The sequence below is a fragment of the Sipha flava genome, unplaced genomic scaffold (assembly GCF_003268045.1).
Source record: "Sipha flava isolate LNK unplaced genomic scaffold, YSA_version1 23_pilon_pilon, whole genome shotgun sequence".
Lineage (NCBI taxonomy): Eukaryota > Metazoa > Arthropoda > Insecta > Hemiptera > Aphididae > Sipha > Sipha flava.
In genome coordinates this window covers 1-25,450 of record NW_020272884.1, presented here as the reverse complement: position 1 = coordinate 25,450, position 25,450 = coordinate 1, and the positions used below count along the sequence as shown (strand labels likewise).

Below are 25,450 nucleotides of genomic sequence, written 5' to 3'. Positions count from 1 at the left end.
ACCAAATAGATATGTTAACGGTCGATGATCCGTAGTTATAGTAAATTTCTGGCCATATAAATATGGTCTAAAATATTTAACTGCCCAGACAATGGCTAAAAGTTCTTTTTGTATTACACTATAATTGATCTCGGCGGTATTAAGAGTGCGACTCGCGTATGCTATAGGATGGTCGTCTTGTTCCAAGACAGCCCCAATTGCGAACTGACTTGCGTCGGTCATTAAATTAAAATTTCCCTTTTTCCAATCTGGATATTTGAGTAAAGGTGGGTTCATTAAACATTTCTTAAGCTCGACAAAAGTATCTTCACATTTGTCTGTCCAATTGAATTTAGTATCTTTTTTTAGTAGGAAAGTCAAAGGTTTGGCAATTTTCGCAAAATTATCCACAAATCGTCTATAATAATTCAACAACCCTAAGAAAGATTTTATGTCTTTCGCGTTTTTTGGTCGAGGATAATTTTTTATACATTGAATTTTGTTTGGGTCCGGCGAAACGCCTGATTCATTTATTACATGTCCTAAATACAATACTTCTTTACTTAAAAACGTGCATTTTTCAGGTTGTAATTTAAGAGTATGTAATCTTAATCTATCAAACACGTGTGTCAATTTTTCTTGATGGTCACGGAGACTAGCACTGTGAACAACTATGTCATCGAGATATGCAGTACACATTTCTTCTAATCCCATTAAAACTGATTTCATTGCCCGTGTAAAAGTGGCTGGAGCTGAACTCAGCCCAAAAGGCATACGCAAATATTCATAATGTCCGGATTTTGTCGAAAATGCGGTCTTATGAACATCGCTTTCGTCAATTTTAATTTGATGATAGCCTGATGCAAGATCGAGTGTCGAAAAATACTTTGATGACCCGAGTGATTCGAGTATCTCTACCAAATTTGGAAGACCGTAAGTCTCGTTTTCAGTTATTTCGTTTAATTTTCGGAAATCTACGCATACTCTCAGTTTAGGTTTCCCTTCCTGATTTACACTTTTCTTTTTCACTACTACGAGTGGAAAATTAAATGGTGACGTAGAGTTACGAATAATGTTATTGTCTTTCATGGCTTTGACCTGATTCTCTATTTCCGCTTGATAACTCCACGGAAGTCTATATGGACGAATATTTATTGGTTTGGTACACCGTGGTGTTTTGATACTATGAGTGACGATATCGGTTGCGGTTAAATATTCCCCGTTCATATAAAATAAATCAGCATAATCACTGACTAGCGCTATAATGCTCTCTTTTTCTTCGGAATTCAAATGATCGGTTTTAATTGTTTGTTTTAAATGGGTTATTTTATTATCTTTTACGCCCGTGTTGGCTATTCGTACATTATCGGTAAATGGTTCCCACTGAATATTACGCGTTGTTAAAGTGTCAATCACAAATGGTTGCTCGGAAATATTTATTATATTACTGATTATTCCGTTTTCGGTTACAGGACTTATACTATTCGCGATTATAACTTCGTTATTTACGTCCTGTTTAGAAATAGTTATCGCGTCGTGTGTGATATTTTCGTCATTTTTAATTACTAATACGCAGTTACTACGCGGTGGTATAATGATGGGTTTAGATTCTACAGGTTCTGGTATTAAAAACAGTTCTTGGTTCATGTCTAAGATTACCTTGTTTTCTTTAAGAAAGTTGCGACCTATAATACCCGCTCCTGGTATTGGAAATGAGTCTTCTACAAGGTCGAATTTAGTAATAAATTCGGCATTATTAATTTCGATTTTTATAACTACAGTACCCAATGTGCTAAATGGTGTTGAATTAATTCCTTTAATAAAACGTTTATCTTTCCCGTTTACTACGATGTGACCCTGTAATGGTGCCACTTTAATAATATTCATTTCCGCTCCGGAATCGATTAGAAATTTTTGCTTTTGTTCAAAACACGATGAATTTATTACGATATGTTCATCGGTCATGGGAGATATAACGCGTACATTTTTATATTCACTTATAGTTTTATTTTCGTCGGTATTTTTTTTATCGTTATCCCGTTTATTTTTATTTTCGTTAGCGATTCGCTTGCGACATTCGGAAATGTCGTGATTAGGTCGTTTGCAATATTTGCAAAATTTTACATTATTTCCGACATATTCGGTTTTTACTTCAGCGCGATTATTTGTTGGATTCCTAATTCCTGAACTTTGAGGTAAATTAGTGCGACATTCTCTCTCGTAATGTCCAAAACGATTACATTTATGGCATTTAATATTCACTTTATTATTTCTATGATTATAGTAATTATTAGTGCCCTTATGGAAATTATTCGAATTTTTATTTTTCCAATTTTCATTTTTATCACATACTTTCTCTTTCTCTATGGCTATACGTAAAGCTTGGACATATGACTGAATGTCTCTAGCTTCTAAAATTAGTCGTATTGATGGATTTATCCCCTCCATTAACACACCTAATGCATTGGACTGTACTGTTGAGGCAATGGTAATTGCTTCAGCAGGAGTCTTTCCAACGGATAAGGCAGTAGTTAACTGGTGATAAACTTCTTCAATGCGAGTAGAAAAAGAACTAATGCTTTCGTTGTGACGCTGTTTCATATTACTTAATTGATTTTAAAGATAATTAATAGAATGTTTGGTTTTATAAAGTGTTCTAAGATGGATTTTAAGTTGTTCCCAAGAATCAAAAGTATGATATTTAATGTGTCTATATGCCCCTCCAGTAATTTTAACAATTATTGCTCGTAATAGATTAGGCTTTATTGAGTCGGCTACGGAGTCTAATAAAAATTCACATTGATTTTCGAAAATCGATAAATCATCATCGGTCCCCCCACTAAAAGAAGGTACCTGTTTTATAGCAGAGTCATAGCTTAAAGTAGTGGGTGCCATGTCTAGTCGTAAGTTAGTTCGTAAGTTAATTGGATCGTATGCGACAATTTGCCAGTTATGTTGTGGACTATCAGACATGCATGTATATTATAAAAATGACAACTTACAGTGTGCTCATGTTGTCGTCGCTGAATGCTCTATTGAATGCTCCGATGGATGCTCTGATGATGGCTCCTGATGAGTGCTCTGATGAATGCTCCGATGGACGCTCTGACGATGGCTCCTGATGGACGCTCTGATAAATGCTCCGATGGACGCTCTGATGATGGCTCCTGATGGACGCTCTGATAAATGCTCTAATGGACGCTCTGATGATGGCTCCTGATGGACGCTCTGATAAATGCTCCGATGGATGCTCCGATGAAAACTCTGGTTTCAGAACGTGGTCTTGTTCGTGTATTTTTCGTCAGAAAAAATAGGTCTGAGGTAACTTGTTTGGATTAGTTTCGTAAAGAAACGTTGCCAAAACTGTTTTCGCCTGGCAGACCCCACACCTGACACCAAATTATGTAGTGGGCCGTTCTGCAAGAGGACCATGCAATACACCGTTGACGAATAAATACTTGAACGGTTCACGTCTGTGATGTAGAGTCGTTGGAAGGTGTTTAAATGACAAAACACGATGGTTTAAAGTTATACAGATATGTATAATAATGAATAAAATAAAATATATATAATATGTGGTTAATACAAATAAGATAGTATTTTATAATTGAAAGTGTGAGGACAGAGTAATTAAGCCTCTGCCCGAGAATAATAAAGATTGACTCTCAGAGCTGGCGGCGATGTGAGGCGCGCGGGCTTCACGACCAGATGAGCGTCGGTGCAGTAAGCGGAGTAATTAGTTAACACTAGTTTAATTCATTCTACTATTTTAAATGTATGGGTAAATGGATACCGTATTTATAGGCAGCCATTTAGGATAAGAGTAAGGTCGATGGGGATTCTGCCGGATGTGAACAAGGAAGCTTGTTTCTGTGATATTGAAAATAAGCTCTGTTCCGTGAAAACTGCATATCAATACGAGTAAGTATTGATATTGGTTTCCGTTTCGGTTTTGCCACATTAGTATCAATACATGATATAATGTTAGCGGATGTTAGCTACTCGGTGGTTTACTACACCCGCCATTTCACCACAAAACATCAATCGTTACAAAATAAACAAATTGATTATTTTCAAAGACTATTAGATTCAAAAAAACTACAATCAAAACAATTTGTAAGATCAGTGAAAATTTCGGATAAGGCACAGGAAGCTAGTTTTCGTATCGCCCAATTGATAGCTCAAAAAAAAAATCTCATTTAATTGCCGAGAGTCTTATTATGCCAGCTTGTCGTATCATGGTAAAGACTATGTTAGGAGTCGAAGCAGAAAAAGAAATAATTAAAATACCATTATCTGATAGTACAATTAGTCGTAGGATTATAAATATATCAGAGGATATTGAGGAGCAGGTTATTGAAGTTATAAAAAGTGGAGAATTATTTGCCTTGCAAGTTGATGAATCAACAGACATAAGTGGAAAAGCTCAATTAATGGTATTTATTAGATTTATTGTAAATTCAAAAATAGTTAGTGAGTTTTTTTGTTGTAAAGAATTATCTGGGACAACAACTGGTCGAGATGTTTTTGATGTCATAAATAAATATTTTAAAAATTATGGTATATCGTGGACTTCTTGTGTAAGTATTTGTACAGATGGGGCGCCATCAATGACAGGCTCTATTAAAGTATTTATTACAATTGCCAAAAATCAAAATCCAAATATAAACACAACACACTGTTTTTTACACAGGGAGGCATTAGTAGCAAAAAGTATTGTTAATGAATTAAAGATTGTACTTGATCAAGTCGTAAAAATGGTGAATTTTATTAAAAGTAGACCTCAAAAAATTCAATTATTTTCCCAGTTATGTGAATCAATGGAATCTGACCACTATACATTGATTATTCATACAGAAGTACGTTGGTTATCAAAAGGGCGAGTTTTATCACGTTTTTATGAACTTAGAGAAGAACTTTTAGTATATTTTACAATGGAGCAAATGGAATATTCCGATTATTTATCCGATGAATTTTGGTGTTCAAAATTAGCATATTTAGTTGATATTTTTGAATACCTGAATCAATTAAATTTAAGCATGCAAGGTGAAAATCAAAATTTATTAATATCTACAGACAAAATGGCTGCATTTAAAGGCAAATTATTGATTTAGAAAAGAAGGGTAAATGATAATAATTTGGATATGTTTCCTTTAACTGCTAATACTAAATTTACTGATAAAATAATACCAATTATCAATGACTCAATAACATTATTGGACCAAAAACTTGATCATTATTTTTCATCGCTGGATTTGAAATTATTTGACTGGGTGAGGAATCCATTTAATCCTAGTTTAGAAACCTCACATCTTTCATTAAAAGAGGAAGAAGAACTTGCAGAATTAAAAAACGATCGCACTCTTCAAATGAAATTTAATGAGCTCGAGCTAAGCCAATTTTGGATTTACACAAAAAAAGAATATCCGAACTTAACAAAATTGGCTCATTCCGTATTATTACCATTTTCGACATCATATTTGTGCGAGGTAGCTTTTTCTACTTTGAATGAAATTAAAAACAAAAAAAGGGAAAGATTAATTAATGTTGAAGAGGAGTTAAGAGTCGCCTTATCGAAGATTTCACCACGAATTGATACATTATGTAAGAAATATCGGTCACAAATTTCTCATTAAAATGCTGTTTTACCTATGTTATATTTTTCTTTGTTGTTTTATATATTATAAGTTTAAATATTATTAACTAATTATAAATATTTAATACTATCTATTATTCTTATTTTTTTTATTATGTGTCGCAAAGTATGAAAAATTTTAATAGTGTGTCGCCATTATACAAAGGTTGAGAAACACTGAGTTAGACTATAAAAATAATTATGCGAAAAATTTTTTAAAAAATATTATAAGCCTAATTTGATAATAATATTTAATAATTAATTTTAAATAAAAAATAAAATTTTTTTAAAAAATAAATAATAATGTTTTGTACCTAAAAGCTGTTCTACACAACTAATAAAAATAACACACTTTTTTGTAACTAATATTTATTCATAATATAATTCGTACCTGAATTCTAAATCCATTTATCACATAAAACCTGGTCTTTTGGAAATCGAAATAATGTTTTCGAGGGCTTTTTCCACATTCGTAATATGAATATTTGTTCCCACTTTTTTGCGACATAGTAAATGCTCACGCCTTATGGCTTACTCACAATGTCACAAACCATCGCCGGCGGAAGGGCAGGGCAGAAGGGGCAGCTGCACAGGGCCCCGCGCCTAAAATGGCATGTAATAATTTGTAATACTATAAATTTGTTTTTAATATTAAAAATACAAGTCCCATCTGTAGTGGTGCCTGGGTTTTTATTGAAGTGCATATAAAAAAAAAAAAAAAATGTAACCAATATATTATATTACGAATAATTTTATGAATATTTAATTATAATTTCGATAGAAATCAGAAATGCGATTGTTGTTTTAAATTTACGATAATGATTGATGAATATTATCAGCTTATATAATAATACGCGTGAGAGTAAAAATAAATTATAAGAATGACTAACAACGGCAACGGCGACGTCTAAAATAATTCGCTGAAAACAATGTAATTTATTATGTGTACATCAATTCCAATAATTCCATTATAACCCGGGTTGCGTGTTTTTCTTTCCGAAAATACGTATAGTTTATCGTATTATTATTCATTTATAGTTGAAGAATGATTGTGTACTCCTTATCTTGTATGTGATGGGTGTCCGCATGACCACAAAGACACAATCGGAGTGTACTTTCTGTTGTCATTTCATTTTTTTTTCATTTTAGAGTATTAGACAACTTATATTGGACTGTCTAGTTGTGCGATAACGAATCAATCCTCGACGTACTCTTGTTACGATTATATATGTATTTAACATTGTTTATCGGAAATCGCTCACAACTAGGTTTGTAAAATATATTATTTCTAAATAATTAAAAAAGAAAAAAACAATTTTGATGTTAAAATGTTGATTTTTTTTTTAATTTTTGTGTAGTTAACTTGTATTAATTGTACCTTAATATTTGATCTATACATATTTTATTTTAATACTAAAAATGTATCTGTGCATAAGTAAAAAAATATTTATAGTTTTAAAAAATAAATCCAAATTGAAAATTGTACGTTTAATATACTTTGTTTAATTGTGTACATAAAAAATAAAATATTTTTTAGGGGTTATGTAAAATAGAAAAAAAAATGTATTTTTCTTCTTTAATTTGTATAGGGCCCATGAAAAAAATCTGCCCTGGGCCCCGCAAAATCTCCCGCCGGCACTGTCACAAACACATATACAAAAAAAAAAATAACTAGGGAACGGATTTATATGTAAATACATATTTTTATTAAAACGAGATATTTAAAATTTGATAAGAAATGTTCATGATTTAAATCATTTATATTAATATGATGCTACTTTTATTTTACATATTTTTACATATTTTGGTATAATTCCATATTTTTACATATATCACTAATTTGTAAATATTTTTAACATATTTTGTTATTTCATCATTCATACGTCTTCTTCCTACAAAAATACAAGAAATTATTTCAAATTTAGATCCAGAACTTATATCGCTATTAGTAAAGCTCAAAATATTATGCAAAATGAAACATTGAAAACTAATTTAATTTTCATCTCAGTGAATTTTAGTTTTATTGCACATACATTTACAAAATAAGAAACAAAAATATGTCCTTGAATGAAAGTATGCAAATTGTCGAATCAACGATTGCAAAATGAAAACTCGTAAACGGACCAATAGGCGAAGTTGTAAAAAAGAAAATTCATGTTGTTACAGAGAAAAATTTCAGGCCATATTGATTATAAATCAATCAATGACATAGAGTGGCAGACATCCTTCTAAAATTTTGGAATTATCGCCTTCTAATATTATGCCCTTCAAATATGCTTAAATCAACCGATGTAGGTTAATGTGGAACGATCATTTAGCAGTTTTAAAAATATTTTCAGATCTAATAGGCGATATTTAATATTTAATAATTTAAAATTGTAATAATTCAATGCAACAAATCATTTTGATAATTTAATAATTATAATTTTTTTTTTTTTTATTAAATTTTTTCCCTACATATTTGGATGGTTTTAGCACATATTTTATAAATTATACTTACATAAATATGTACATATTTATATATTTTTATTACATATAAATCCGTTCCCTAGTAATAACTATTGGTTTACCTACAGATTTTGTCTACAAGAGTAGAAACATGTAACAACCATTCACTTCATAATCCGAACACAAACAAATGATTATAATATAAATTATAAACGCAATTTCTAAATAAATATAGTTTATAATCATAGTAAATAGTAAATACAATTTTCCATACTATTTATAACTATTTACTTAGTCGTTCGCCGGTATCACGGACCACGATCACTCCATTGGATTACGGTAAGGTCGCGGGACAATAGTCTTAAGTAAATAATATTCTCTTGTTGAATAGAATATAGAGAATACACGTTTAGATTATAATAATATAACAATATAATTTACCATAATTTTCAATTCATTATACGATTTGTATTAAATTAAAAATTGTATTTTTGGATAGGTACGAATATACGATATATTTTACGAAAATTAAATAATTTTTATACATATAGGTATTAACATATCTCATGTTAAAGCAATCATAATAAATATTGTGGTCTTCATTCAATTTCACAGAAATAATAATAAATAAAACAATAAATAATAAATATAAACAATAAAAGTAAAAAAATAATAAAAAATTGCCAGTTCGGGTAGGATTTAATCTGGAGATATTGAGGCTAAAAGTATCTTATTTGCAAGACTGAAATACGTAATAACGCGCTCTGTATTCTAGCTCCCATACTATCAGATTTCTGGCTCTCACACGACGATTTTAAGCGCTATCATATTTTAACATTACGTGAGCTATCTATGTATATTTAATCAATGACTGTAGTATATCAATTGTGTTTCAAAAATTAATGAAAATATCTGGGACTGAATATAAAAATATAATAAAAATGATACCTAATAGAAAAAAAATCACATAATATACATTTAAAAACGAAGTACAGTCGTTGCTAGATAAATTGAGACGACGGCGGCGGCGCGATAACGGAAAACCAGTGGTCCTCCGTATTTCAATATTATTACTGAAAATATATCAATAAACCAACTATTGTTACAAAAAATATTTTACGATATTAATTTAAAATCATATATTCCAATAATAATTTTTTATTTAAGAACAAAAAGTAGAAATTGTAAAATAATATAATAATAATACATAATATTAATAATATGATGAAATAATAACAACATCTATATGCATTATTATAAACAAATATTGTTGATACGACTGAAGTGCTTGCGCGGTCAAAACACACCGGGTTAGGTTAGTTGTTTTTAGCAGTGTAGGGCAACCAGAACGGGAGAGAGAACAGAAAATTCTGCAAACAATTTTTTGCACTAAGCCGGGTTCGAACTGGTAACTGCGCGCGTCGTAGCTAACTGTGAAACCTTTGCACCACACTATCAGCGACTAGTTTGGGCTACACTTAATGAAAAGCGCCGCCGCCGCCGTCTCAATTTATCTGGCAACGACTGTATGTATAGGGAACCGACCTGAGAGAGGACGACACAATACATAGTAGACGATAAAATACTTAAAGGTTCACAAAATTGGTGGTTGTAGTGATGTAGAAAGGGACTTGAATAACAAAACACTGTGTTTTAATATTTAACCAATAAATATAATAAAAATAAAATGTATAGTTAATAAAAATAAAATAGTAATTGAATAATTAAGGACATAGTACATAAGCTCTGTCCGAGAATAGTAAAAATTGAATCACAAAGCTGGTGGCGATGTGAGGCGCGCGTGCTTCACGACCAGATGAGCGTTGAGGCAATAAACGGAGTAAGTAAGTTAAACTTATTCTATTCTAAAAACATAGGCAAATGGATACTGTATTTAAAGGCAGTCATTTAGGATATTGTTGGTAGGGATTTTCAAGGACATGGAAGAGTTTGTGATTATTTGGGGACAAGAAAACTTGATTCTGTATTATCGAAATAAGCCCTTTTCGTAGTCGTGTATCAATACGAATAATCAGTGGCGTATTTACGGGGGGGGGAGGTTGCAAGGGTTTCCACCCCTCCCCCAAAAGCTAAGGTCTTTTTTTTTTTGCTCATTTTAAATCGTTGTAATAGAAAATTGTAATTTCACTCTATCCACGACTTTATTGAACTTATTCATTGTGTGATTGAATCATTAGATATTATAGGTGATTGAAATGAGTAGGAGATATCATCTAAAGCAGTTGGTCTAAGAAACGCGATTTTAAATTTCGAGTTTCTTATATCATTATTAGTGGTGTCTAATATATTTTCCTAGGACTACCATTGTCTAAAAATTTTCAAAACACCAATTTGGATTTAAGAAAAGCAGTTTGTTTGGCAGAAGATATATTACATAAATTGGATAATCTTTGAAATTCAGCTGAATATAGTTTTAATAATATTTTCCAAAACGCGTCTAGACTAGCAATAAATTTAGATGTTCCAATTAATCTACCAAGAATTACAAAAAACCAAAAAAACCGATTGAGTTACGTGACCTATTCGCCAGAATATTTTAGAATTTCTATTTTTAGACCTTTTTTTGATACCTACCTTTATATCAGAAATAAAGTTTCGATATATTAACCACAAAACAACACTCTCGGGATTTCAAACATTATTCTCCGAAATATCTACTTCAAATACCGAAGATTTCTATCAGTTAGCTAAACGTTATAAAATAGATATTTTAGATCATAATAAAACGTATTTCTTTCGGAGTTCAAACTTTGGATCCGAAATATAAACGCACTTCCCGTAAAACCTAAAAATGCTAGAGAAGCTCTTATGATATGTAATGACTTCTACCCAAACATATTTATGGTATTGCAATTTCATGGAGCCAATGAAAGCATAATTAGTGAAATAAATGAATGCAGAGAATGAACTTAAAAACATCAAAAACAATGGAACACGATTAGTCTCATATTGAGGCACAAATACAAACAATAGTTTATAGTATAATAGAAGAGAAAATTTAAGATAAGAGAGACCAAGGATATTCGAGGTTCATTTGTCAAGCAAATTATCTCCGATGCTGGACTGTCAAACTATATGGAATTAAAGAGATTAGCTGGAAATAGGAATGAGTGAAGAGCGCGTAACTGACTGCAAAATCAACCATAGGGTTGAATACAAGAAGAGAGATATGTATATATATATATATTAAAAATAATTAAATCTTATTATGGTGAGGGAGGCATGTCAGAATGAAATAGTATGAAAGAGGGCATTTACCTCAAAAGTTTGAGAACCCTTAACTTAAAATATGATTATGAAATTAAAAAATCATACAAATTGAAATTTTTAATTTAATAATTAAGCTTACATTTTCAAAATTATTGAATTTAATAATATTTAAAATAATTCATTCCAATTTTAACTGTGTACAATAACAAAATCCTTTTCTTGTTTGAGTATGATTTGGTTTGCTTTCAGATTGAAAGTATGAGCAATCTTGAGTTTTAATTTGTCATTATTGTTTTTATCATCTTCTCCATGAAGTAAAATTGTTCCAATTTCTGAACCATATTTTGCATTTATAAATCTAAAATACATATTAATGGTAATTAATAAATGATATTTTAAATTTTAATCCAAAGCACTAAAAATATATTACTTTAAAACAAATACATCAATTATAAATTCAAAATACAAAAATTGTAAATCAGTACTTTTAGAAAAATTTCTATAGAAAATACTTAAAAATAAAAATAATTTATATATATATATATATTAGTTTTTCTAAGTAAAATACTTTTTAATTTAATTGATATATAACCTCACTTTTCTAAATAAAATAAAAAATATATTTTAAAAAGTTGAAACACAACTAATATAGGCTATTTTTGTATGAATATATTAAATTTAATTATTCATGTTAATTAAAAAGTAAGAATAAATCACAATAAAAAATTAAAAAATATGGATATAAAGTAAAATTTGGTGTTATAAATAAATATTTAGTCTTATATAAATGTAAATTAAGTGTCAGGTACATAAATATTATTATTGCATTTTGTATGCATATTTTAAGATATACGATTAAATAATAATTTTTAACAAAATATGTTACTCCAAATTTAAAGTTAACTTAAAAAAACACCAATTAAGTTTCATTTCAATTATAGTAAGAACAATACAAAATTAAATGTTTAGGTTTATTAATCTCAACCGTCAAAAAATTGATGATAAAATACATTTTTCAGAAAAATATAGTGAAAATTTAACTTACTGAGAAATTGGTGAGGTTTTTTGTTGAATCTTACAACATTCCGGAGAATTATTGTTCTTTTGAACAATAATCGTACCATTATTAACTGTGTTTAATAAATTATCATCCAACATTTTTCCATCAACATTTTTTAATAAAATATCAATACCAAACAACCCAAAAGCATTTTTTATCTGTAACATTAAATATATATAATTAAAAAAGAAAAAATATTTAAATTATTGTTAAATCACTAATTTATAACGTATTTATAAAATTATTCTCTACGTTCTAATACTCTATTTTAAACTGAGAGCCCATGACACAGTGTTCGGCTCAAGGCTTGTTTAACTGACTAGCTAAACTAGCGGTTCTCAAGCGGCGTGCCGTGAAAAATTTCTGTTATTTAGAAATACTGATTGATAAAACCATTACAGTTAAATGTCAATTAATTGTGCAGATATATATGTAGGTAAACTGTATAGTGTACACCAGTGGTGGCCAAACTACGGCCCGCAGGCCAACTCCGGCCCGCCATCATTTAATATCTGGCCCGCGAAAGTCTTCTATACTACAGCACTTATTTGTATAATTGTAATATTTTGCATTTACGTAAAAAAAAATTTAGAATGCATTTTTTTATGGCCCGCGATAAAAAAAAAGTTGTTTTTTATGGCCCGAGGAAAAAAAAGTTTGGCCACCACTGGTGTACACTACACGGTTTTAACATTACTAGATTTAGGTAGCCAAAGTTTTTGTTGTTGTCCAGTGCATGAGTGTGCTGGGAAAACTTGTGATGTATAATAGTGTGCCATGAACAAAAAAAGGCTGAGAACCACTAAGCTAGACAAACCAAGATAGCAAAAGCCGAGTCTTCATGTTCCAGTTTCAAGCCATATATAGACGTCATAGTTAAACCAAGTCAAATCAGTCTCTTGCCGAGTATATTTAAAGTGAGCCATGAGTATCGAATGAAGCAATGGATAGGATTCTAGCTTTTGTGTAGTCATAATTTCATCATATAAAAGTTTAAATATCTTATATATTTTGTTTAGAATTAAAAGTTTAATAGAAAAAAACAACAAACGTGAAATAATTTAAAATTGTATTTACCTCCTTGGTCAAACCAATAACATTTAATACATTTTTACCAACAGGATTTTCAAGAAGAATTGTAGATGAATTTGAAGCACCATATCTAGCTTTTAATCCATGAAGTTCTACATTGACAAATCTAACAAAATAGAATTATTTGAATTCGTTATTCTATGAAAAACTGATTCGTTCAAGAAAAAATCAATATAAATTTACTTGCAAACTGGCATTGGCGTTTGATCATTATTTTCTTTGGTTAAAACAATTTTTAGATTAGATCCTTTAAGCTAAAAATAAAAAAAATAGTCATTATAATCAATTTATACAGTTATGAATATATTGCATATTCATAGTGATAACTTAAACTCACTTTTTTTTTTTTAAATACATAGAAACATAATAAAAATGTATATTTAATTTCTTATTAAGCATATAGAAAGTTAGGCTATAAAATAATTTCATAATTACTGTCTGAGTTTCTTCAATAATTATATTTCCTACTGCTTGCCCATCAATGAATGGTACTTTCAATACATTTATTATAAAGTCATTCCATTCTTTAGCAACTCGAGATAACTCTCCAGCAGGATTTACATTATAATAAACTGTTATTAAATCTGTTGGCACTAGATGAGCTTTTTTACGTAGTTTCTGAACTCTGTTAATTATTTCCCGAGCAGTACCTTCATCTAACATATTTTGGTCTGGTGAGACATTTAGTAGAACTAAAATCTGTAATCATTAAAATTAAATATACGTACAAGGAAGAATTGTTTTATACATTATAAACATTTATATTTAATTACATCATTATTTAATTGAGCTTCATATTTTTTAGCCATTTCTTCAGCTTCAGATCCAGTAAAGTCGTATAGTATTCTAAATTCTGATGCATCTAATTCATATTCCAAGACTTTAAGGGATGGTTTTTTTGCATCATCACTACCATTAGTCATGGTGGATACTTCGTTTTGCCATGATTGAAGTTGCTCATTAGTTAATTCCTAAACAAAATTTATGTAAAATATATTAACATGAGTATTTGGTATTCAGGATTAAATGAGATGTATTCGTCTTACACGTATAGCTGCTGTAACTCTTTTAAAATCAGACTTCAACCGGGAACCTAATGTTTTGTGATCTGGTTCAGCTCTAAGTTTAACATATCTACTTTTATTTTTAGTAAAATTAATAGTTTTCACATTTAATTCTTTTTCAATATAGTTACGGAATTCTTCCACATTTTCAATTATTTTAGGATCATCCGCAACAATCAATAAATCCGGAAGAGGATACTATTTACAATCACAAAATTTTTAAATAAGAATAATAAAATAAAATCATAATATTAAAAGATTACTTACTTTGACTGGAATTGTCTTACGATCTCTCATTACTCTGCCCATTTCTATTATATTTTGCATATTGGAAACACTTTGTTCAATATTTTTATCAATCAAATGATCTCTATATAAAATAAAACATAATAAATAAATATTATCATATAACATTGTTGTTAAATTTTCTATATTAATTATAAAAATAAAATAACTCACTGAACTATAGGCACCATATGAAAATGAACACTACGTTCTTCAAGATTTTCGATTTTTTTTAAATTTTGGTACATCAATTCACATATGAATGGTGTATATGGAGCCATTAAGCAAACCATGTTCATTAAAACATGATACAAAGTATCTAAAGACTGTTGCCAATCAGTTTGACCACATTCACCCTTGAGTCGTTGGCGATTTAAACGAACATACCAGTTAGTCAAAACATCAATGAATTTTACAAGTCTTGGAGCAACTGTATAAAGACGATAAGCAGCCATTTCTTGACGTACAAACGCAATTAATGATTGTGTCCAAGATGTTATCCAACGATCCATTTTATTTTCACTTGGTGCAGAATAGTAATTTTTATTTGGTTGATACATATTACCCTATAAATAAAAAAATAAAAATACTAAGATAAATATAAATTAAGTAAAATAGAAATTTTAAGTATATTCTTACATATGAATCTCTAATGTTTTGTAAGAAAAATCTATATGCATTATACCAAGGTAAAAATAAATCTTTCAAAATTTCTTTAACTCCTTCTTCTTTGAATCTCAAATTTTCTGCTCTTACTACTGGTGAATTTATAAGATACAAACGCAGTGCATCAGCTCCAAATTTGTTCACTACCTAAATTATAAAAACTTTTACATTAATTATATATAAAATTAAACACTACATCTTACATCATATTTACACATACATTATAAATGTTAAGTATTCTGCTCATTGGTAAATAATAAAGCTTTAACATTTTTATTAAATAAAATAACCTAAAATTAATTACCGTATCAAACATAAAAACTTAACTTTGAAGTTAAAACTTCAAAATATTACTTTTTTTTTTTTAAATAATAATGAAAAATGGAGTATTGTGGTCTAAATGTAGTTGCTAAACTAAGCTTGGTCACTGGTGGTTTTGGTTTCAGCGAAGGAAAACCATTTTAAAAGAATTAATAACACTGCCCTCTCATTCAATGTGTATCCAATGTTGTATTCCTTTCAAATAAAAAACCTAAAAACCTAACAACTACTGTAACAATCAAACATAGGGGCTAATATCATAAAAGTTGAAGTTCTACAAAAATCAAAATATTGAATAAATATAATATTCCAACCTATTACTTAATTATTAAATAATTAAATAACATACTTATAATAATTACATAATTATAATGAACATAAATAATTTAGAAAGTAAAAACATCTAAAAAAACTAATCAATTAATAAAACAATTTTACAATAAATAATAATTTATAAGCTTGAATCCTAAATTATCTTGAAAAAATTAAATATAATGAATAAATAAAAGTTAATTATTAACTATACCTCTAATGGATCGGGATAATTCTTTTTACGTTTTGACATTTTTTGACCATCAGAAGCTAACACTAACCCATTGGCTATAAGATTCTTAAATGGAGGTTTGTTAAATAAGGCAGTTGATATTACCAATAATGTGTAAAACCTAAAAGTTAAATGAAAAAAATTAAAATTCTCATATACACAATTTAAAATGTATTACTTTTTGACACATTTAATGCAAAATCATTAATTTGCACTTACCATCCTCTAGTTTGATCTATTCCTTCAGCAATGAAATCTGCTGGAAATTTTTCAAGAAATTCTTTTCTATTTTCAAATGGATAATGTTGTTGTGCATAAGGCATGGATCCAGATTCAAACCAACAGTCAAATACTTCAGTTATTCGACGTAATGGTGGGCAACCCGGTCTAACTGATGGAATTGTTAATTTATCAACTCTAAATGACAGAAAACATTATTAATAAACAGTATCATGGTTAACTAAAAATTAATGTTTAAATGGCATTTCATTCAAGAAAAACCTGAATCACTGATTTATTAATTACGTTTCTCGGTGAAGATCTGTTACAAGAACACCAGTCATCTTGTAAAGTTGATCAATACTACTTATGCAAACAATTTCTTTTCCATCTTCAGAAACCCAAAGTGGAATGGGAGTGCCCCAATAACGATTACGACTAATTGCCCAATCACGAGCATCTTTTAACCAATTTCCAAATCGTTTTTCCTTAACAAAATTGGGCACCCTAAAATATAAAATTTTAATAAATTCTATAACAAAATTAATCAACTATTAAGTATATATTACCAATAAGTAGATTTGTTAGAAGTTAAAAGATCTTGACTCATATGTTGCACCCTTATAAACCATGATGGTACAGCTTTATAAATGAGTGGAGTTTCAGATCGCCAACAAAATGGATAACTATGTTTAACTGAAGAAGCATTAACAAGTCTTCCAGCTTCTTTTATGTGTTTTATGATATTTTTATCAGCATCCTATCATAAAAAAAATAATTAAATTAATTCATTATTGAATTTTAAATAAGTTATAAAAAATAATATACTTACTTTGACATATTGACCTTGGAAATCACTCACAGGAAGAACAAATTTACCACTTTCATCAACAGGACAAACAATATCCTGATCTCTAGTGATTACTCCAGCAGCTAAACATACTCTATAATCATCTTCTCCAAAATATGGGGCCTGATGAACAATACCAGTACCAGATTCAGCAGAAACATATCCATCAGTTAAAACAACAAAGGCAGTTTTCTGACTCTATTATGATATTAAAATATAAATATAATAATTAAGGATTAAATATTTTCTATAACTTACTTGTATAAAGTAAGGAAAAAGAGGTTTGTATTTTAATCCTTTTAATTTTTCACCAGGAAACTTATCTAAAATAGTATAATCCTCTTTTTTTTTAAACAAAACATCTAATCGTGCTTCCATAAGGATAAGTATTTTATCATTTAAATCTCTTATTTTGACATAAATTAAAGTTGGATTTACACATAATGCTAGATTGCTAGGTAAAGTCCAAGGTGTAGTGGTCCATGCAATTAGAGAAACTGAAGGATCACTTTCAAGAGGAAAACTAACCGTAACTAAAAATTAAAAATATAAAACATATTTATTCAACTATAATTTAGTTTAATTTATAATGTATTCTCAACCTGCAGGATCGACAACTTCCTTGTAATTCTGACCAGATTCAAAGTTTGATAATGGCGTACTACAAGCTGTTGAAAATGGCATTACTTTTACACCACGATATACCAAACCTTTATTCCATAGCTCACTAAATATCCACCATACACTTTCCATAAACCATGGATATAATGTTTTGTAATCATTTTTAAAATCTAAACAAACAGGTAAATGTAATAAAAATATATTTTTACATTTAATAAATAATACCAATCCATCGTCCTAATCTAGTAATAATAGTCTCCCAATCATTTGCATAACGCATGACAATTTTTCTGCATTCTGCATTATATTTATCAATACCCATTTTAGCCACATCTTCTGGACCTTTTATATTTAAAAGTTTATCAATTTCGAATTCCTAAAAATATTCAAAATTATTTGATAAATATATTAAATACATAAGTGTGTAAAAAAAAAAATTATAACTGCTATTTAGGTATGTTTAAATGTTAAATAATAATTATTATTTTACTAATATCTAGAAAAACAAATTATATTTTCATAATTTAAAAATTTAAATATTTTAAAATACATAAAGTAAATTATAGTTAATTGTTATTCAGTTAACATAAAAAAAGTTTGTAATCATTTCTACATTACCACTGGTAAACCATGTGTATCCCAGCCAAATCTACGTTCAACATGATGACCAGTTTGATGAGCATAACGTGTAATTACATCTTTTATGGCACCAGCTAAAATATGACCATAATGAGGAAGTCCAGTAGCAAATGGTGGTCCATCATAAAAAGAAAATCTAAACAGAATTTTAAAAATGCATTAGTTTGTAAAATGTAGAAACATTTATCAAATAAATATGCATGAGTCAATCACCTAGGTTTTCCTTTGGATTGTCGAAGACATTCATGAAAAACATCGATTTCTTTCCAGAACTCTAGTATTTTCTCTTCTTCTTTTGGAAAATTTAAATACTCCACCGCAGGTTCTACCATTATTTTTAGAGTTAATTAAAATAGCTTTTATTAGTGTTTTTCAAAAGATCATACGAGAATATATATTTATTTTATATGATAAAATCGAAATCACCACAGTTTTGCAAATGCCAAATAAGTCACAATTTATAAACGAAAGTGTACAATAAATAGTAATTAGCCACACGAATGTTAATTCAACGAATACACGTTTTTTAATCAACAAAAAGGTATCAACTATCCACACGACGTCCTTAGTTTTGGTGATATGATAAAATTATTACAAATGATACGAATAGTCACAGGTTTAACGTGGTATATGAACCAGACTAAACAAAATATAGATATTACCAAGGGCTGGTAGAGTTCTGCCGATTTTGATAACAACGAGTTATCATCAAAATCGAATTTCGGGAGATCGGTTGTGCCAGCCTTAGAAAAATTAATTTCCCGTATTATAATAATAATTAAAAAGATTTTTTTTAACTGACGTAACCAACGTAAAATTACAAAAATCCTTATATTGAAAATAAAATACAAAAATATAAAATATAAAAATCTAACTATCGCTTATCAATTATAACTTCAGATTATCAATACTAACTTTGCGTGAATTTAAAACATGTTTAAATTATAATTTATTGCATAACATAATAACATTAACATAATAATTGTTTACGTTTTATACTTCGGATCATTAATATTAGTAGTAGCGTAATTATGAGAGAAGGCATAGGTAACATAACGCAATTTGTTTCTAAACCATAAATTGAGTTTTAAGACTTGCGTAGAAACAAACAATCAGGTAAACTAAAACTAGGTAAAACTTCTAACTTCTCGTCCGGTTCGTATTCGGTTTGTGTATTATTCTAGAAGACACCATACAAATAATTTAGTAATTTTGTTTCTACTGTTGAAAAATTGTATGCGTAGAGTTGAATACCTCCGGACACACGCTTTTTTTGGGCCACAGACAGATCTGATGACGGCAACTTGATGCGTTTAATAGACGCCTCTATAAATGAAGTCACTACTTTCGTCTCGTCCGTCAAACGTGGCTCATCACAGGTAGATTCGGGATTGATCAACTCAAGCGTGCCTAGGATCATTGACCATAAGCCCGGGGAGAATTTCACATTTTGCGCAGTCGAGTACTCCTGCAGCTTCTCCAACACGCCACTCTATGATTGTATCGTTAACGTATGAGAAATATAAACGTTTTCAACATATAATATTGGGCTAGTATATTTTTGTTTTGAATACAATTTAAAATTCATGATTTTACGGTCTGACGAATCTTACATGATTTACTGTACTCCCGGCGTGTTGCGGTATGACACATACGCATTCAACAGATAATTCTTTTGGACTACCTATTAGTCTCACCGAACACATTTCTAATATTGATGGTACCAAAATGTTCACTTTAAGAAGTTCGCAGATGAATCTGGAAGTAATACGACTACAATTTTTATAACTATTCGAGAAATTATCAGATGTAGTAAGTAGTTAGTTACCTGCAAATTGCCACTGAAAGTTGTTTATGAACTGTTTCATTTTTATCAGACTTCAATTGAAGTTTGTGTTTAGTTTCCTGTAACGATACATATACATTTTAATGAAACTAACCGCATAATATAATAAATCAAAGAGAAAATATTGTTGTTTATTGAATTTCTAATGGTATTCATACTTTATTTTTGCAAGATTCAATTTCTTTCCACTCATTGGCCACAATACGTTTTCGGTCGAACATAGACTCGAACGTGTCTTTGCACTTGTTTATCAAAAGTTTCGTAAACGAAGTGTTTAGTTTTTTGTAGTCTCCCGACTGAATTTCCTTGTTCTTCATTGCCAAACAAACATGTGTGTATTCTTGAGTCTATGACGGGTCATCTAAAGCCTAATTAAGTTTAAAGTTTCAGTTATAAGTTATTATTTATAAATAATAATTATTATTTATTATTTATTATTTATTATTATTATTAAGTTTTAGTTGTAATCTGACATTCGTTCGGACTGGTCGCTTACAGTTTTACTTTCCGCTCCGTTATTTTATAATTTATAATATGAATTGTTCAAAGTGTAACTCTGTGTTGGATGATACCGACTGTGTTAAATGTTCAATTTGCTCTAAACCTTTCCATATCGCTTGCTCGTCTATCTCTGGTTTAACCGGCAATAATCTTAAAACTCGTGCTTCGTGGCTGTGCACTATTTGTGAGTGTGCAAGACTTGGAGCCAGAAAATCTCCGACTACGCAACCAGTTTTAGACACTGATTATATATCTAAAATTAATGACATACTTTTGGCAGTAAAAGGTATTAAAAAATCAGTTTTTAAACATGAATTCTCGTTTTCATCACTGAATAAGAAGCTAGACAATGTTTCTGGTCATCTGCGGGACTTAGGTGCTCGTACTTCAGTGCTCGAAAATAGAGTCACCCTACTAGAAAATCAATTATCTAGTACTAACGCTTCTAACCCTCCCGCAGACGAGACTGTAATATCTGAAGTTATAGATCGACAGCAAGATCACGTAATTTAATTATTTTTAATGCTGTTGAAACTGACGGAAATAATGAAGATGACTGAAGGTCTAACCTGAAAGTCGGAACAGATAGCCTATCTTTGCGATAGGTAGTATAACCATTAAATTTAATTTTATCGCTAGCAATTAGATGCGTTTCACTCACACATGCAATATCAACATTATGAGCCGATAAGAAAGCTGCAAATGTGTTTCGATTTTTCTTGATCCATTAGCATTCCAATTTATGATAACTAGATTAAGATTATTTATTATGGTAGGTGACATTTATATTATTTAATAGAGCAGGTAGATTTTCGATGACTTTTTTGATAATTTGTGAGACGAGTGTGCTGATTAAGGGCATAAGTCACTTAATAAGTTCGTTGGTGATATTTGAGTTATTTAATTCTTCATTTTGTTTAAGATTGTTTTTTTTTATTTTTAGTTTTGTCAGTGTAGGTTGGAGTATTGCTTGTGTTGGGATTTGTTTGGTTTAAAACCTGGTTTTGGGGATTTTCGATAACCGTATTGGTTATGGGTTGGGTATTTTTGTTATCGTATACAGTAAGGCGTTATATAGAAGCAATCTACTAATAATAATTTATATTTATTACTGTTAATATACAAATAATAAAACTATACAATTTTTCATAAACCCTTCTCTAGAAATTACTCAGATAATATTCATCGGATACTTACGTACGATGCGTTAAGTTTTTTGAACAATATCTTACATCTGGTTATAAGTTAGATTAAAGTAATTTTTTTAAGTTTTTTGAATGTCTTATGCGAAGGGATTATATTGAAATCGTATTATAAAAACAATTGGAAAATTATACATCATAATAAAAGTCAATCAATCCAAATAAATTGTTGTTGGCTCCAGTTGAAGACGAACATACGAATATCATGTATTAATTAGAACGGTTTACCACGAAAGGGTATAATATTTGAACTCCTAATTCGTAATGAATTTTTTTGAAACGAATGATATATGCGAGTCATCGGAATTATTTAAAACGATTAAAAATCTGGAACCAGAAAAGCAGATTACTCTTATGGAAAGTAATTGTAGGTTTCAAAACTTACCATTCCAGTTTTGGCGTTATGATGTTCCGCGTCAGGCTGGCCTACCGAAGAAGCTAACCAATATGACCGGCGAACATTTTTTGAAAGTCATGTTCTTAATACATAACACTAATTTTTGTATAAATAAAATGACTGCTGTAATTTTTTTTTTTTTTATTATTTCAAATACCTACTTATAAAATGTATTTGAATAATTACTTTTTACAACACTGCATATAGATTAGGTACTTGATCAATAGAAAAGTTTTCTATTTTAGTATTGAAATCATCATAATTTTCCAAAGAAATATTCAATGTCTTCAATACTAATTTTATGATGTGCTATATTAATTAAATGTTTCAATATTCGTATACTAAACTAGTGGTCGCCTACCGGTGGTCCGTGGACACTGGTGGTCCGCGAGAAAATTTAGATTGTCCGCAAAAAAATTTAAAGTTACTTACAGAATCTTTTTTTTTGTTATTTCCCCAAAAAATAAAACTCTAGACATGGTATTATGTGGATAATAGATCCATTTGCAGCAAACAATTAAAATAACAAGTTAAATATGATCAAAAAAAATTACTCATCGATTTATTTAACGGTATTTATGTAAAAAGCTATTTTAAGCTAAAAGTAGTCCGTAGAATTTATAGTATGTATTTAGTGTCTTAAAGAAGTCCAAAAGGTTGGTGACCGCTGTACTAAACGATAAAAAAAAAAAAAATCAAATAAAAAAAAACAGTAAACGGGCTGTAACGATCAGGTCGACATATCTACACGTCTACTACATGGTAGTGCATTTCAGTGGCGCAACTAGGATTTATTCAAGGGGGGGTACAAAAATAATTATTCAACTACTGTTTTTCTGTCCTTTTCCTGAGTACATACATACATTTAATTTCTTAATAAACACAATTTGCCAGGTTTAAGACCAATAAAAAAAAAATACACAATTATATTATTTACATTTTTAAATTTATATTTACAATGTATGTCAATTAATTATTATTATTATTATGCCAATTAAATTATGGTATAGTCATAAGTCTTATTATTTAAAGTGTAAAATCCAAGCGCCGTCTTTCTTCAGTTAATATATTTATAACCTCCACTGTAACTGGGACTTCTCGATGAATATTAAGATTAGCCAACCCATTCAATCTATTTTCAGAAGGAGTGTTCCTTAAATAGTTTTTTATGTTCTTGAGTGATGAGAATATTCTTTTGCTTCACATGATGTAACAGGGAGAACAACAAGGATGTGCAATAGTGTATAAACATTTTTATAAAATTCAGGATTATTTTTAATACTTTTATTAATTATAAAATTTTAATACCTTTCAATAATTTAACTAATGTTCAAAACCGGAAATATCGAATGTTCTGACGGCAATAATAGAAAAATACTTACAGTCATTGATTTTTTTTAGCTATTTTTAGTATTATTATTTTAAAACAAGCATTGACTATCTGGTTCTGGATCTTCCAACTGATTTTCTGAGCGTTTTTTTTTCAATTTTCCCGAACTAAAAGATGAGTATCATCTCCCGAAACTTGAGTTGCATTAATATAAAATCGAAGTAAAGCACGAAAATTTCCATCGTTTTCATTTGGTTCAGTTAACTTTAATGGACCACAATCCTGGTGGCCCCTTAAGGTAAGTCCCTGACGAGCACAAAGTAAAACTGATTCAATTACAGGACTAATAATTTTCCTATTATTGTCTTTTTGTTTTTTTTGCTGCCTTATTAATTTGGTCATACACAAAAGACTCTTCCCCTGAAATTACCGCAGATAAATGTTGAAAATTTAAAACACAATTAGTGTTTCCAATTTTTTATTGGTTTAGTACAAAGCTGCCCAAGCGATTGGCTTCCTTTCTCACCTTGTTTGACGCAGAATAAAATACAATATTTGCAATAAATGCCATCATCTAAACTACCTACTATAAGTAATTCAGCTTTATTTATCAAACCACGAGAGTTGAAATTTATTTATTATTTATTTATAATTTATTTATTTATTTATTTATTTATTTATTTATTTATTTATTTATTTATTTATTACTATAAAGCGTAATAGGAAAATCATAATTTTTATCTGGTGTCCAAATCGTATTTAATGCTTCCGTTTTTTCGGTTTTCGTCAATTGTTTATCAATATATTGTTATATATCAAATATACTGTGATTTTTAGGCACCGGATTACTCAAAATTATATTTTGTTCATCTTTATCTGGTACGGCTGTAACTATTTTTGAATTTGAAACTAAAATATTACTGTCATTCGTTACATTAGAATTAACTTTACACCTCACTTTCGATACAAAAAAGTCGTTTATACTGCGTTTCATGGCTGAATATAATATTATTAACGTTTGCACGAATATGGAAAATTATATACACAAGTTTTAACACAACATTTATGGAAAAAATTTATAAATGTTGAATATTTATTATAGAAGTAACACGGATAATAAATATATATTGGTTCATGATTGCATGCAATGGCGTAGCCATCATAGAGCGAAGCGGGGCAGTGTCCTGGGCCCCGGAGCACTTAAACATTGCTGAAACTAAACTTCCCTAAAATAATTAACAATGTTGATCGTATTTAACATTCCTAATCGTACGTGGTGGTTCCAGTAACAATCAGTGTTGAAGCAGAATAATAATAATACACGCAATTTTTGTTTGTTTTTTTATAATAGGTACCTCCTAATAAACGTTTAATTATATATATTTAATTATATTTTATCCCATTCGTTTGATATATTTGTACCTAAAATCAAATTAAATCATTATGATTCGCGTAGTTAATATCGGTCCAATCCTATTTTGAGAAAGTTAATTAAACTAAAAAAACAGGCGCAAAAAAAA

The 25,450-nt window shown here is 29.5% G+C and overlaps 3 protein-coding genes and 1 pseudogene across 3 annotated transcripts; 2 read left to right on the top strand and 2 right to left on the bottom strand.

Moving 5' to 3' along the window:
• Positions 1 to 5,123: 5,123 nt before the first annotated feature.
• LOC112684034 (protein FAM200A-like) lies at positions 5,124 to 5,615 on the top strand. The gene has a single exon (XM_025555334.1). It carries the CDS (start codon positions 5,124 to 5,126, stop codon positions 5,613 to 5,615), a length of 492 nt encoding a protein of 163 aa, XP_025411119.1.
• A 4,098-nt stretch (positions 5,616 to 9,713) lies between these two features.
• On the bottom strand, positions 9,714 to 19,261 carry LOC112684021 (isoleucine--tRNA ligase, cytoplasmic). The gene is made up of 20 exons (XM_025555314.1): positions 18,868 to 19,261; positions 18,634 to 18,790; positions 18,241 to 18,391; positions 17,997 to 18,185; positions 17,653 to 17,927; positions 17,377 to 17,592; positions 17,114 to 17,304; positions 16,851 to 17,051; positions 16,545 to 16,742; positions 16,308 to 16,446; positions 15,434 to 15,607; positions 14,969 to 15,360; positions 14,777 to 14,879; positions 14,492 to 14,707; positions 14,219 to 14,416; positions 13,881 to 14,144; positions 13,629 to 13,699; positions 13,431 to 13,551; positions 12,339 to 12,511; positions 9,714 to 11,651 (listed from the first exon to the last, which is right to left on the bottom strand). Exons 1-20 carry the CDS (start codon positions 18,984 to 18,986, stop codon positions 11,483 to 11,485), a joined length of 3,717 nt encoding a protein of 1,238 aa, XP_025411099.1. The 5' UTR covers positions 18,987 to 19,261; the 3' UTR covers positions 9,714 to 11,482.
• A 412-nt stretch (positions 19,262 to 19,673) lies between these two features.
• On the bottom strand, positions 19,674 to 20,882 carry LOC112684053. Its single transcript, XM_025555350.1, has 5 exons — positions 20,659 to 20,882; positions 20,483 to 20,559; positions 20,268 to 20,412; positions 19,909 to 20,146; positions 19,674 to 19,834 (listed from the first exon to the last, which is right to left on the bottom strand). Exons 1-5 carry the CDS (start codon positions 20,815 to 20,817, stop codon positions 19,830 to 19,832), a joined length of 624 nt encoding a protein of 207 aa, XP_025411135.1. The 5' UTR covers positions 20,818 to 20,882; the 3' UTR covers positions 19,674 to 19,829.
• A 152-nt stretch (positions 20,883 to 21,034) lies between these two features.
• LOC112684019 lies at positions 21,035 to 21,561 on the top strand (annotated as a pseudogene).
• Positions 21,562 to 25,450: the final 3,889 nt, after the last annotated feature.

What these genes read in the sequence shown, in the direction of transcription:
- LOC112684034 (XM_025555334.1), top strand. Translation starts at nt 5,124, where the DNA reads ATGTTTCCTTTAACTGCTAATACTAAATTTACTGATAAAATAATACCA.
- LOC112684021 (XM_025555314.1), bottom strand. Translation starts at nt 18,986, where the DNA reads ATGGTAGAACCTGCGGTGGAGTATTTAAATTTTCCAAAAGAAGAAGAG. An exon ending in ATAGATCAAACTAGAGGATG is followed by an intron (nt 16,447 to 16,544) that starts GTAAGTGCAAAT and finishes TTTAACTTTTAG; the next exon opens with GTTTTACACATTATTGGTAA. An exon ending in TTATTGGTTTGACCAAGGAG is followed by an intron (nt 12,512 to 13,430) that starts GTAAATACAATT and finishes TTAATGTTACAG; the next exon opens with ATAAAAAATGCTTTTGGGTT.
- LOC112684053 (XM_025555350.1), bottom strand. Translation starts at nt 20,817, where the DNA reads ATGAAGAACAAGGAAATTCAGTCGGGAGACTACAAAAAACTAAACACT. An exon ending in CTTTCAGTGGCAATTTGCAG is followed by an intron (nt 20,413 to 20,482) that starts GTAACTAACTAC and finishes TATTACTTCCAG; the next exon opens with ATTCATCTGCGAACTTCTTA. An exon ending in CCGGGAGTACAGTAAATCAT is followed by an intron (nt 20,147 to 20,267) that starts GTAAGATTCGTC and finishes ATACAATCATAG; the next exon opens with AGTGGCGTGTTGGAGAAGCT.